We start from the raw sequence: 14,393 nt of genomic DNA on the forward strand, positions 1-14,393 counted from the left end.
GAGCAGGAGCTATCTGCCTGCGCAAGGTCCTTCTCCTTTCATACTTAAAGCGTTTCCTGCACATTTGTTCCAAGTTTAGTCTTAATTTTCTTAAAAAAAATTCTGTTCCAGAACAATCACAAATCCAGCCACCACTCTCAACTCCTGGAACAAATCACACCATAGAGGAAGAGGATGGTGGGAAAAGCAGAGAGCTGTCTCTGTCTCCACGAGAGTTGTCATTACTTTCCACCTGTCATCTCAAGACTGCTTTTTGGCTTCCTTTTACCATCATTCCACTTAGATGCCAGCTAACTGAAACATGAGTTTTGCCCTTTATACTCAGCCACCCCAAAAGAAAAAAGTTACAGTGCTCCAAAGTTCTGGGCAGAGCCCAGAGTTTCTGAAGGCCAGTGATGGGGAGGAAGCCAAGCCTTTAGTGAGTGATAAGCTTGTTTGAAGGTTAATGTAGAGAAATTTGAAATAAATCATAAACCAGATCTAATGTTTAACTGTTACAGCTTGCTTTCTTACCCTGTTGACCAAATACTGTTGCATATACACATGTTTAACCTCATCTCTCTTCATGATCTCTAGCTCTACATCAGTTGGCTCTGCTTTTTCAAATTCATCTTGAAGATCTGAACTGAGTCTTGGTCCTCTGGGAAACCTAAATGATGAATCTCGTGTGGTCAAATCACCATCCTTTCCACCCAAGACTCCATGTGTGACCTGTTCCGCTTGACTGGGCTTTTCAATATGGCTTTTCAGCTTATGTTGCTTAAACTTTATGAGGGTCTCTTCATCAAACTTAAATCTCTTTTCTGGAACTTCTTCTGAGTGTATCTGAGGGATCGGAGGAATAGGGATATGCTTGGATATGTGAAGGGTCGACTGGATGGTCTTCACTTCTTGTACTAGGCACTGTATTTCTTCAACTACAGCCACTTTAAAGTCTCGAAGGGAGAGGATGCTCTTGTTCATGTGGACTTTCTTTTTATAGACCTGAAAAAAAATATGAGAGCGTAAAATGACAACTTTTTGCAAATGACAGTTTTTGGGTTTTGTTGTTTTTTTTACAAAGTGTATTATATCCTCTTATTCCTTCACTGGCAGGGCTAGTAAAAGTCTAAATACAAATGTATCTGATTACCTCTGTTCAGCACTAAGTTACTCACTAGCTTTTAGGCTTTTCCCATTTATCCCCTCAAGATGGGAGGGCATTCTGGATGGGACCTCTGGTGTCTCTTACAGTTTGGTGCCTTCAGCTGGCTTGTAAGGCTGAGTTCTCTTTTCCTTTTTTACCTTTCCTTGGGAGTCCTTTCTAGAGCTTCATGCTCAGGTAGTTATAGTATATTCTATAATATTTCATACTCTCATTCTAATTAAGTTTGTTTCAGTGTAATGCAATTAAGTTCATTCAAGATACCACATATGCCCATCTTCTCTGGCAAGACTAGAAATTTTCAGGTTGGGTGGGTTGTGGCTACAGCTCAGTGGCAGAATGTTTGCTTAGGATGTATGAGGTACTGGGTTTGACCCTAAGTACCACAGAAAGAGAGGAAGAAAGGAAAGAGAAGTTAGTCAGGTTAGATAACTAATAAGTTGTGGTCACAAGAAATCTAGAAACCAAGATATAAACTTACAAGCAGTAGCCAGCTAGTTAGCAAGCTGAAAGAGTACATTTAAAATTCCATCAAAAATAAAAATAAAATAAAATAGTGCAGTCATAAGAACATTTAACTATAATGATGGATGGAACATAATGGATAAATAAGAATTACTTTAGACAAACAACTATAAAAATAATTCAAATGGTCACTAATAAAATATCCAAATTGTCTATTTTTACCCTAAAGTTACAAGATATGAGCAATGAAAATCTGTGGATATGAATTGCCTTACCAGGATCCCCATACTGCTGGCAAGGTAGAAAAAGAATCCCCTTCCTCTAGAATCTTTCATTTCCATTTGCCACAAAATCATAAAATATTAAAATATACTATATATGTGGTTTGACTGTTACCTTCTCCAATTTCATTCCCTGAACTCGCTACTGCACAAGACATTAGGTGGCCAAGTATTAAATCTTCCTAAACACAATGGCTCAGATGGCTTCTAAACTTCTAAGTGTCAAAAGCCACTTGTCAGTTCAAAAACTGATTGAAGAATGAATATGGAAAGAAGAAAGAACTTTGATTAAAAAAAGAAAATGAAAAATTGGAATATTTAAAAGAATACAGCAAAAGTCAGAAAAGAGTATTAATTAGTATTGAGTTACCTTCAGAAAGTTGAAAGTCCTGCAAAAACAGATTAAACAATGACTTTTCCACCTAAGTCCTTGGTAGTTCATGGTAACCAAATACTAAATACAACATGTATTTGTTTGAGTTTCACAAGTTCAAAGTCCACAAAACAGCATAATGTTTTCACCCAAGAAATGTATCCAGCCACACAACGGATGCGAAATCTGGTTCTGCCATATTAGCTATCAACAATCAAGACAAATGTCTTGTTCTAAGCCTGTTTCCTCATTTGTAAAGAGAGGGCATTCTAGACAGAGCCATGGAAGTCTTTTCCATTTCTAAATTTCTGTGGTTGTTTATTCTTACAGGCTGGATAAAGGGATGGTATTAGCAGAATTCAACTGAAAGTCCAGAGTGTTTTCTCATCATTACAAAATCTGTAAGTAAGTACCAAAGAGTCGAGGTGTCCCAGCTCCTCTTCCTTCTTGGCAGCATTTATTCTCATGTGCTCAGGTATCTTGTAGTCTGAGGCTGTCTTTAGGTTGAAGTCTCCCATAAACACTTGGGCTTCTTTGATGGCTTGAACATCTTTGGGATCTTCATAATCATCATGAGGTTTACTTCTGTACCTATTGGAAAAACCCAGACACAAATATAAGAGTCAACCCTAATTTGCCTACTTTAATATAGGTACAGTTTCAAATTACTCATGAAGCAAAAACACATTTGTGAGTTTGTGGTGCCACTTTGTTTATAGATGCCAAGCATCTTAAATTAATGATTATTAACTATCCCAATAAAAATAATATATATTTAAATAAATTGAAACCAATCACTGAATTAATCACTGTTAAACTTTTGTTTATTTCTACATAATTCACATTAAGATTGTCATTCTCTTAACATAAATTAAGCCTTGAGGGCTAGGGATTTAGCTCAGCGGCATAAGCATCTGCCATGCAAGCAGGCAGTCATGAGTTTGATCCCTGGTACCGATAAAAACGAAAAAGACAAAAAAAAAAATTAAGCCTTGGAAAGCAGATGGCTTTAAAAAATCATGAAAAAGTTAACAGAACTTTTTTATTATATGACTGGTTGTCACAAAATTTTCAAGAAAAAGAAACTACCTCAAGATGATAGCATGAGTATATATATTTGCCTCCTCCTCTGTCCACAGGGCAGAGGTCCAGAAACTAAGGCCAAATATGAGATAGAAGGAAACCAATGATACTGCGCATTTCTAAAAGACAGAGAGAAAATAAAATTGCATTTCAGACCAAATCAGAGAAAACGATAGCCCAAAATATCCAGAGGAGAAGGTTACAAAAAGAATTGAATAGTCTTGATAGAGACCCTAATAGGCTTCAAGCATAAGGGGAGTGGAGAAGAGTGGAATGGAACAATCAACATATTTGGCAACATTAATTAATGGGCTGAAAAGGGATGACTAAGTCACTCCTCATCCCCTACTTTATACACGCGCAAGTAGCACCAACTTCTATACAAGACTAAAACTGAGGAATTTCTCTGTACAGAAACTCAACTCTGTGCTTGGGAAACTCTAAGACATCTGTGGCTATGGGTAGCATTTAATTGCAAGACTCTTAATTATGAAACTCCAGTGTTCTTACCTAATTCTTTAAAGTGAAGTCTACCAGCCAGTATGAACCTGTATGTGGAGCTTACAGTTAGCCCTTTTCTTTAGAAGAAAGCCTTTTTAAGAAAACAAAATGCAAGACAGCAGAGGAAATCCATGCCATTTTTTAATATTAATTGGTATTCATCTATGTATAACTGCACTAAAAGAAAGGATTATTATTTTGAAAGGAAAGGAAAGGAAGAAAAAAAGAAAGAAAAGAAAAGAGGGAAGGAGAGAAAGAGAAGAAAGGAAAAGAAAAAAGCAATGAAGTACTTCTGCTTCTGCTCATGTGAGACAAACGGGTTGTAATTATCTTCATAATGTAAAGAACTAGAACACTGAACAAAAAACACATATAGCAACGATGCTCAGACATTAAATATAGGCAGGAGACCTAGAACACAGGCAATACAACACTGATTTCTCAGAGAAATGAATTGAATCTTTACAATGTTGGGGAAAGGAATTTCTTATTCCTTAAAACTTACTCTGACTACATTACCAAGTGGAATTCTTAGACCTGAAATTCTAAGGATCATAGAATTTAAAAGAGCCAGTTTACATGTCTTTTGTACCTTCATCTGTTTATAGTCTTTCAGTTTTTAATTTAAATAATATCAACATCAATGAAAGGATTCTAAAAACATGTATCTTGGAGCTCACATATGAAAAGAATCTGAGTTTAGCTGGGAAAAAAAAAAGACTCACAGTTCTTCCCATTCTTTTTTCCGCTGCAGAATCTTAAGCTGAGCCCTTTCAGCTTTTAGCATAAGTTTTTTGGTTTTCTCAATTTGATTTTCCACCATAATTTCACTTAGGGTTTTGGGGCGAAGTATAATCCTTTTGTCTATTTTTGATTCTTCTTGTATGCCAATACTCCCACCTATACAGAGAATCAACATTTTTTTTAAGTTTTCTTGAGACTGGAGAAACTTGCAAAGACTGTTTTTAATCTTTCACAGAAAAAAAAATCTATAGAATATGGCCACATTTTAAGTGCAAGTGTTCATTGAATAACTACCATGAGTTCAATCCTGATAAGTCTATTTTAAACTAAAAAATGTTATGTAAAAAATATATTTAATACACCTAACCACCAGAACATTATAACTTAAACTTTACTTTATAAATAGGTGTTGAAGCTCATCTAATTTATTAAATACAGTATTTAAAGAGAAAATAGAATGGTTATATGAGTATACTTTCACATTACTATAGAAAAATTATAAACTGAACCATCAAACATTGGGTATTACCTTTACTGCAGAATGCCCAATTAGAGAGAGATAAGTCACAGTTAATATCAAAAAGTTGTTAAGCTAAATTGTATATTAAACAATTAGAGAACAAGATAGTGATGAACCACTGACAGATATTGGAAGCTAAGAAGGAGTGTTTGGTGAAGGACAGGAGAGAAGACAGTGAATCCTATTTGACACACAAAATATGAAGTAGCATTTTACCAGTGGAAGTGGTTTGCAGCCAACTAAAAATCTAGTTGTAAGCCCATAACCAAATCTATATTTAAAAATTATTAGCTTTATCAATTAATAAGTATCTACTAGCATATTACTCTTTACTGTTAAACTACACAAAGATATACTTTAGATAACTTTAAAAATATGAGATAGCAATATAATTATGTTAGCTCTTCACACTTCATATTTCATAGATAAGGCAGCATAGAAAAAGAAGACTGTAATATAACCTGGGTGGTCACAGGAAGGCTTCATAACAGAAGTGAAATTTTAGCTGGACCCCCAAGAACTGGTAGAATTCACAGAAGAGAGGGTCTGAGGTCACTCCAGCAAAAGCCTTGATGTGTAAGTATCAGAAATAATTGGGGAGCAGTGAGCTGGTTATTAGGCTAAACCAGTGAGTGTGACATAGTCTAGAAAAAGATTGCGAAACAGTCTTTTTAACATTTCAGGATAACAGGATTTAGGAGTTATCTTAGGTATTACAGATTTCTCAATGAAAAAGAAGAATCATAATTAATGCTAATACTGTGTCATGGGCAACAGCCTAGTTCTGGCCAGCTTGGAACACCCTTTCTTGATTCTTCAAATCATTCCCAAAATTCTTACTTTCTTTCTACATTTGAAGTCACTATATTTCTTGCCATTATTCTTAAATAATTAATTTTTGTTGGTTCTGTGAGATGGGGGCCAACTGTCATTTGTTCCTTTACCAATATCCCATTGAGAGACAAAGAGAGAAGACAAGACAAAAGAAAAGAAACAGGTTCGTAGGATGAGAAGTACTATTTTCACACCTATATTGTTAGTTCATCATTCTGTTTAAAGTGTGTGTTCTTGGGAAGTAGTTCTAATGCAGTATTTTAGCCTCACATTCTGGAATGAGACCTAGAAATCTCAAAATTACCATCTTGGAAAATCCTAGAATTGTTGGAAGGAGAAAGTAACAAAACTGTAGCATCCACAAAGTATTCTCGTCTCTATTAACCTGCATCACACAAGAAAGGGATCAGGAAGTATCAGTTGGTGAAATAGAGCATCGTATTCTAAATCATACTGCACAGCCCTGTTGATGATTTATTCTAAAGGAGCCACCAGGGTGAAAGAGGGATAACAAATTTACCCAAGAGCAGTCAAACTTTCTTCCTATAAAAAGACAATTTAGGTTTAATAAATCTTTATAAACAGGGATAGGATGCCTTCTTCTTTCTCATTTGGGTTACCTGTATCTTTCTGACTATCCCTCTTTACAGGTCCCTCTTTTTCTAGCCTGTCGACTTTACTTAGTCTTCTGTCTGACTGACTTGTTTGTTTTAATTTAGAATACTTGGAAGGTTTCACCAGTCTGTAGGAGGATATCTTGTGTTCACTTTGTATGGCATGAACCACAATTACATCACTTTCTAGCGAATCGCGAAATCTGAAAAAATAAAACAAGTATTTGTAATTGTCACTATTTTGATCAGTCTGCATGATTGTTAAGTACAAAATAAGACCAAACTATGCTCATAAGTAATAACATAACATTGTGATAAAATCAAACTTTAACCATGCATATACCAGATTGGATATGATTAAAGAGCAAGTAGAAATTCCTACAATAAAAATACTAAACAATTCATCATTAGTCAGTATAACACCACTGCTTGTTGATATGTTAAAAAATGAAAATTCTGCGGGTAGCCTGGAATTTAATGATAAATCAAATTCTGAGGACATATAATCATGCTTTTTGTACTATATATAATAAGCTATCATATATAATCAGTGTGGTGCGTTGAAAACTGATGATCAACTTAAACATCAGCTGAACTGAATCAGCCTGGTGCTGAGTATAGATGGCCCACCTGAGGACTCTTGCCAAAATAAAAAGTGGAGAGAAAAACAGTAGCATTGTGAGTTCTGCTAAGCGTTATTGTTGTTTGGAGCTGCTGGTTCTCCTAGAAGGGTTTATCAGGCTGGCTTCCCCGGTTTGAATTCGGCTGTGATCACCGGAGGAGCTCGGGACCTTATCACTGAGAACGGCTGTGGTTCACTTTGGGGGAGCTTTGAGCATCACTTCCTAGCTCCAGATGGGAAGATGTGTGCTGTTCAAGCTTGTCATGCTGGCTTTCTGATACGGACTCAGCTGTTTTCATTGTCAGAGAAGCTTGGGACCTCATCATTGCTTAGGATGGCTGAAGTACTTTTCTGGGGTACACTGGTCCTTGTTTTGAGTGTTGCTGCTTGGCACCAGTGTAGAATCCTCAACCTGTTGGCATAGATCCTTTATTTCGCTAGCACAGACTTTCTAGCTTCCATCGCTGACCTTTGGGCCTTCCCAGAACATATCCATGAAACAGACTTACCTGAGTCACTGACCTGAGCTCTAGGCCTCCAGTTGGACTCAATGGGAGACACTGCCATGGACTGGAGGTCTTCAGTTGAATTCATACAAGATATTGCCATGGAATCCAGGCCCTTGACTAAATTCTACAGGTCTTTAGTGTGTGGACAGATTTCCTGCACTTTCTTTTTATTTAACTCCTTGGGTGACCCTCTATACTCAGCACCACGCTGATTCGATTCAGCTGGTGTTTAAGTTGACCATCATTTTTTAAATGCTACAATCTACCCCTGGTCAACTTGATAACCATACATATTTCCTTAAACCATCAGTTTTCAGTCCACCACAGTCAATATATAGTATTTTTTGTGTTATATATAAATATACAAATTTTATAAAAACTTACGAATATGTATGTAAAGAATTCTTAAATTGAAAAGTAGAAAAATAACTTTAACACTTATTTCCCAGAGATTTAAGAACGTTCACTTCACTAAGACATTTAAAACATTGTATTTTCTTAGATTATATGGCATTGATATGCATGCATGTGTGTGTTCACATACATGTGGCAATGTGTAATATTCATCTGGAATAGACTTTGGGAAAGTTGAATACACAGGTAGACCTTTCCATTCCTACTTTTTGTCCCTCACCTTCCCATTTTGAAGTTATTTCATAGAACTCCCAAACTATCAGACTCCATTTGTCTCTATGATAACATAAATTTGGGAATTAATACTCATTCATATTTTCCTTATGCTCCAGAAAAATTTATATATATAGTACTGGGAATTGAACTGAGGACCTTACGCTTGCCAGACAGGTGCTGTGGTGCTGAGCTACATTTCTTTCCTGATTTACCTTTTAAAAGCTCTCCATTCGTCAATTTAGGAGAATAAAATACATTCTTCATAAATCAGATTGGTGTTATTGAAGCAGACAGTGGTTCATAATTAATGCCCCACTTTTCATCTTAGAATTTAACTTATTTATGTATATATTTATTTCCCTAGCTTGTTGCTTTTTTACTTTTTTCCGACTCTTTTTAATGCTATTTTTCCTTTCAATGATTTACTATTTCTTTTTGATTTTCTCCTTTTTTCATAGCATAACATCTTTCTCAACTCTTTAAAATTTATTTTCTTTACCTTTCACCCATTAGAGTTTTAGTCTTTAAATTTAACTTTCTAATGAGACTCAGATAACTTGAAGATATGGATAGTTTTGACCCATAATCAAAATTAAAGTTTCCTACAGTTCATTTGGAACCAGAAGAGACCTAGAATAGCAAAGACAATTCTGGGCAGCAAAGGCAAGGCAGGAGGCATCGCAATCCCTGACTTGAAGTTATACTACAAAGCTGCTGTGATAAAACCAGCATGGTACTGGCACAAAGACAGACCTGAGAATCAATGGAAAAGATCAGAAGATCCAGACACAACTACAAAGATACTCAACAACTTTATCTTTGAAAAAGGGGCCAAACATATTCTCTGGAAGAAAGACAGGCCTCTCTAACAAATGAAAAAAATTGGCTTTCCACATGCCAAAGACTAAAACTAGACCTATATTTATCACCATACACTAAAGTCAAAATGGATCAAGAATCTAAATATTAAAATGGAAACACTAAATCTGCTGGAAGACAAGTTAGGTAGAAATCTTGAAGACACAGGGGTAGGCAAAGAGTTCATGAACAGAACACAAACTGCACAAGAAGTACTGCAAAGAATCAACAGCTAGGATCTTATCTTATTAAAAAGTTTTTGCACTTCACAAGAAATCACCAACAAAGTCAAAAGAAAACCCACAGAATGGGAAAAAATTCTAGCTAGCTGTCTCTCAAAGGATTTATATCTAGAACATATAAAGAATTGAAAAAACATCAGGTTCTCCAAATTCAAAGATCCAATCCAAAAATGGACACCTGAGATGAACACACATTTCTCAGATGAAGAAATACAAATGGCAGATAAATTTATGAAGAAATGTTCAACATCACTGGTCATTTGAGAAATAAATGCAAATTAAAACAACATTGAAATTCCATTTCACCCCAGAAAGAATAGCTGCTATCAAGAAAGCAACCAGTAACAAATATTGGTGGGGCTTTGGGGAAAAAGGAACCCTTCTCCACTGTTGGTGGGAGTGTAGACTGGCACAACCACTGCGAAAATCAGTGTGGAGATTCCTCAAAAAACCAGGATTGGAGGTCCCGTTCAATCCAGCTATTTCCCTTCTGGATATTTTCCCATGAAAACATCATGCCACAGTAATACTTATGCACCCACGTTGATAGTAGTACAATTTTTAATAGCTAAATCTTGGAAACAACCCAAATGTCCATCAATTTCAGAATGGATTAAAAAAAAGATGTGGTATTTTTATACAATGGAGTATAACTCAGCTACAAAAATGATAAACTTGAGACTTGTATAGGTCACTGGATGCAACTTGAGACCATACTCATACGTGAAATAAGTCAAATTCACCTGTGTAAATATCATATTGTCTTCCTAGTGTAAAAAAATTAAAGAATAAGATCCAAAATGTACAATATATATTGTGAAAATGAAAGGGAAAGAAAGTGCTTAGAAGGAATGAACAACTGGGATAGGGAAAAGAAGAAAAGGAAGTGGAAGAGACTATATGCATATAAGTACATATATATACATATATACATTATGTGTGTACATATACAGTACATATATACATTATGTGTGTATGTATATACTTATACAAGATAGATAACTATACTACTGATCTCTGTAAGTTCATCAAAAAAAGAATTGTACTTTCATTATTTGATCATTTTTTCATGATTGTCTTGTAATCTAAACAACTACTTCTAATATAACAATATACAATATATTAACTAATGTTAATTTTCTATTTTTTAAAATTCTATATTGTTTCCATTTCTTGTTTTTAAAATTAAAAAAAATTAAAAAAAAACAAGATTAAAATTTCTTTACTGTTAGAAAAATACAAATAGCTTAAGGCAAATGGCAACATATCAGGAAGAATTTACTGTATATAATAAAAGACAAATTCATATGGTATAGAGACTAAAACTAAACATAAGGGATCCAGGAAAAAAAGAAAAAAGGAATTCAAACAGGTAATTATCAGAAGAATAAATAATAGACTATAAACACAGAAAAAGAAATGCTAATCTCACCAATAATAAAAGAAACACAAATCATTCAACCAAGAATTATCTTGTTTGTCCTATTAGATTGCATAAGATAAAACACTAATAATACCTAGGTATTTGGCGGCACAATTTTATCTCCTCACCACCTTCCAAACAGATGGCCAGGTTCTTATTACTGCCTCCTTGTGTCTGCTGAAGACATGTTACTTTTGTGGATGGAGGGTGTATGGGACAGGGAAGAAACTCAGATAATAAGAAAGTATAAGCTAGAACATGTTCCTCCTGACTGGGAGGAGGGTGGACAAGTTTGGTCCAAGAACTGTAGGTACTTATCCCCTCCAGGTAGCTTCTGGGCGGATGGCAAGGCCTGAAAAGTGATGGCTGTATGTGTGTTTGATCCAAAGATAAGCTGAGCACACAACCATGGAATCAAAGAATAGAAAGAAGCAAGTGGGCTGGGACAATGAGCCTCAGTGATACTGAGTTTCCTTTTTTGGTAAAATCTCAGAGTCAAAGTTAAATTAATGTATAGCTTTATTGCTTATAGACCTAAGTTTGTGGGTTGAATCATGTCTCACACACACACAGACACACACATACACATACTGTGACTACTTATTAAAGTTAATTATAGACTACTATGTTAAGGATTCTTTCTGAGAAGAACTTCTTACCTATCTTCATTTCTTAGTGGCCAGCAATCTAGTTATACTCAGGGATGCAAATATTACCCAGGAATTCAAATAATCAGGGATTAAATATGAGGTAATGAGTGCTGTAATTTGTAGGACAAAATACCAGAGAGGAGATAGCTGCACAGTGCAAGAGAATAGTGAAGAACTGCAGAGAGCTGCCTTCCAGTCTTCAGGCAAACACTGATCAGCATGAACACAGCAAGGCTGGGAAAAGAACTGTCAGAAAGGACCAGACAGAATAATCCCCAGACCCACACAGCTTACAATAACAGTAGCAGGGCAAAATCAGCCCTAGACTGAACATGGCCCTGACAAAGATTCAGAACAAGAATTTTTTTTTTTTTGTCTTTTTTCTGACATGGGGTCTCGCTATGCAGTTCAGACTGGCCTTGAGCTCACTTTGTAGCCCAGGCTGGTCTCGAACTCGCAACGATCCTCCCACCTCAGCCTGCCGAGTGCTGGGATTACAGGCGTGAGCTACCATGCCTGGCTAAGAACAAGATTTTTTGAAAAATCAAACTATTTCCAAGTGACTTACTGAGTACAAAACTCAAGAATATTTAAAAGTATGTAAAAATATCCAGCACCTGTAACATAAAATTCATAATGGCTGGCATCCAACTAAAATGTACCAGTCAACATCAAAAGCAGAAAACGGTAACCCAAAATGAGTGGAAACATATCAGTCAATAGAATCAGACCCAGAAATGACACTGAACTACCAGCTCAAGATATTTAAAAAATTATTATAATACATTCTATAAGTTTTAAAATGTAGAAGAAAGCACAGACATGTTAAAATGACAAAATCACCATTATACTAGGAAGTCAATAAAAAAGATTAGCAATAAATAATAAAAGAATATTCAGATGGTATGGCTGTAACTCTTTTCAAGATGCGTCATGTTTGTGGGCTGAAAGATTGAATATGTATTTTAAAGTATCTGTTGTCTGTAAATAACACGTCATCTATAAGTAACAAATTTATAGATTCAAGGTAATTCCAATCAAACTCTTACCGGGATTTTTGTGAAAAATGACAAGTTGTTCTTATGCAAAGACTTAACCAATTTCATAGATGAAGAACAAAAGATTTATAATATTAGATGTCTGGACTTAAATAGGAGAAATAACAGCACAAGGATAGAGAGAAACACAATGAAAAGTTCAGAAATAGACTCATGCAAGATTACCCAGTTTGTGACAAAAGCATCACTATAATCTAGTGAGAAAAGTATGGTCTAATCATCAAATCATACTAAGTCAATTAGATATTGATAAAGGAACAAATTACATTTGACCTTCACCTCACATGATCCTCAAAAATCATTTAAAATGAATAATGCCAATAAATAGAGCTTCTAGAAGAATTATTTCATGAATCAGGAGTAGATAGATTCCTTAAACACAGCACACAAGCATTAAAATTAGAAGAAAAGACTGATAAATTGAACTTAAAGTTACAACTTTCACTCAACAAAAGACTTCATAAAGAGTAAAGAAAAAATCCACACACTAGAATAAGACATTTGTACATGTGTACACACATATATGTCATATGTAGTCATTTGTAGAAGTATAGAGATAGATAACCACATTAATAGGCAAAATATATAAAGAGTTCTTATAGTACAATTTAAACAAACAAAAAACTAACCAAATATACAAATGGCTGAAAATCATCACCCTTCAGGTAAATGCCAATTCAAACCATTCTGAGATACTACCAAAGAATCACTGAAATGTAAATGGATAACAATCCCCACTGATGACCAATATGCCTAAATTTGTGTCCCCCAAAAAGAAGTCCTAATCCCAAATACCTCAGACTGTGACCTTATTTAAAAAGTAGCGTTTTGACAGACACTACCAACTTAAAATGAGATTAAAATGGGCTTCAGTCTGATATGATTGTTGTCCTTCAAAAAAGGGAAATTTGGATTCTCAGAGGTATGACTAGATGAAGAGACACAGAAGTAGTGTCCAGCAAAGGCAGAGGATTTAGAGCGAGGAACCTCAAGCCAAGAACGCCAAAGCTTTCTATCAAATCACAGGACACAAGAGAAGCATGGAACACAGTCTCCTTCTCAGGACTAAGGCCCTGATTCTCAGCCTCCAACCTCCAAACCCCTAAGACAGTAAGTGACAGTTATTTTAAGCCAACCAGTTTAAGATGGCTTAAAATAAACCAAGAAACTAACAGTATGGGAATCAAATGGAATTTTTACACAGCAGTTGGCAGAATATAAACTACTCGAGTCACTTTGGAAAACCAGCAATGTCTAACAGAGCTAAACATGCATATAAACTATGGCCCAACAGTTCTACAACTGGACATATCACCAACAGAAATCGGGACCAATGTCCACCCCCAAAATATATCAGAATGTTTATAGCAGCATTATTTAGAGTAGCCAAAAAGTAGAAATGACTCAAACAGCTATCAAGAGCGCAATGTTTACACTGTGGTATAACCGTGTGATGGGATACGGGAAGGCAATGAAAAGGGCTGAAATACTGCTAGATACAACATGGATAATCCTAGACATTACATGAGTCAAAGAAGCTGCCTCTATGTCAGTGTCCACTAAGTGTTTCACATGCTCATAGTCAGAGCTTTGGGGCGGTGGGTGGACTGTGGGGGTTTATAGCTGACTCACTGATAGAAGGTAGGAGTCTGGTCAAAAAAGGCAGGTCACTAGGCTTCCCAGCTCCTCCCTTCTCTCTCTGCTTCCTGTGTGCCATGAGTGAACAGTTTTTCTCCACCCAGGCGCTTCTAACATGCTGTTCTGCCTTGGAATCAGCCGATTATAGACCTAAACCACTGCAAACTGTGAGCCAAAATTAACCTTTCCTCCTTTAAATTGTGG

The 14,393-nt window shown here is 35.8% G+C and overlaps 1 protein-coding gene across 4 annotated transcripts in view; it reads right to left on the reverse strand.

Moving 5' to 3' along the window:
• Cfap44 (cilia and flagella associated protein 44) overlaps nt 1-14,393 on the reverse strand; it is an 87,762-nt gene that overhangs the window by 18,503 nt on the left and 54,866 nt on the right. For 3 of the 4 annotated variants that reach the window (XM_063224972.1, XM_063224970.1, XM_063224973.1), the window contains 4 exons: nt 6,566-6,762; nt 4,573-4,747; nt 2,677-2,854; nt 514-984 (listed from right to left, as the gene is read on the reverse strand). In XM_063224972.1, coding sequence (XP_063081042.1) covers nt 514-984; nt 2,677-2,854; nt 4,573-4,747; nt 6,566-6,762 — 1,021 coding nt within the window. The remainder of the gene's footprint in view (nt 1-513; nt 985-2,676; nt 2,855-4,572; nt 4,748-6,565; nt 6,763-14,393) is intronic. The other variant, XM_063224971.1, reaches the window with a different exon arrangement.

Source organism: Cavia porcellus, unplaced genomic scaffold (genome assembly GCF_034190915.1).
Source record: "Cavia porcellus strain 051 isolate PalLab524CR breed Dunkin Hartley unplaced genomic scaffold, mCavPor4.1 scaffold_15, whole genome shotgun sequence".
NCBI classification, from domain to species: Eukaryota; Metazoa; Chordata; class Mammalia; order Rodentia; family Caviidae; genus Cavia; species Cavia porcellus.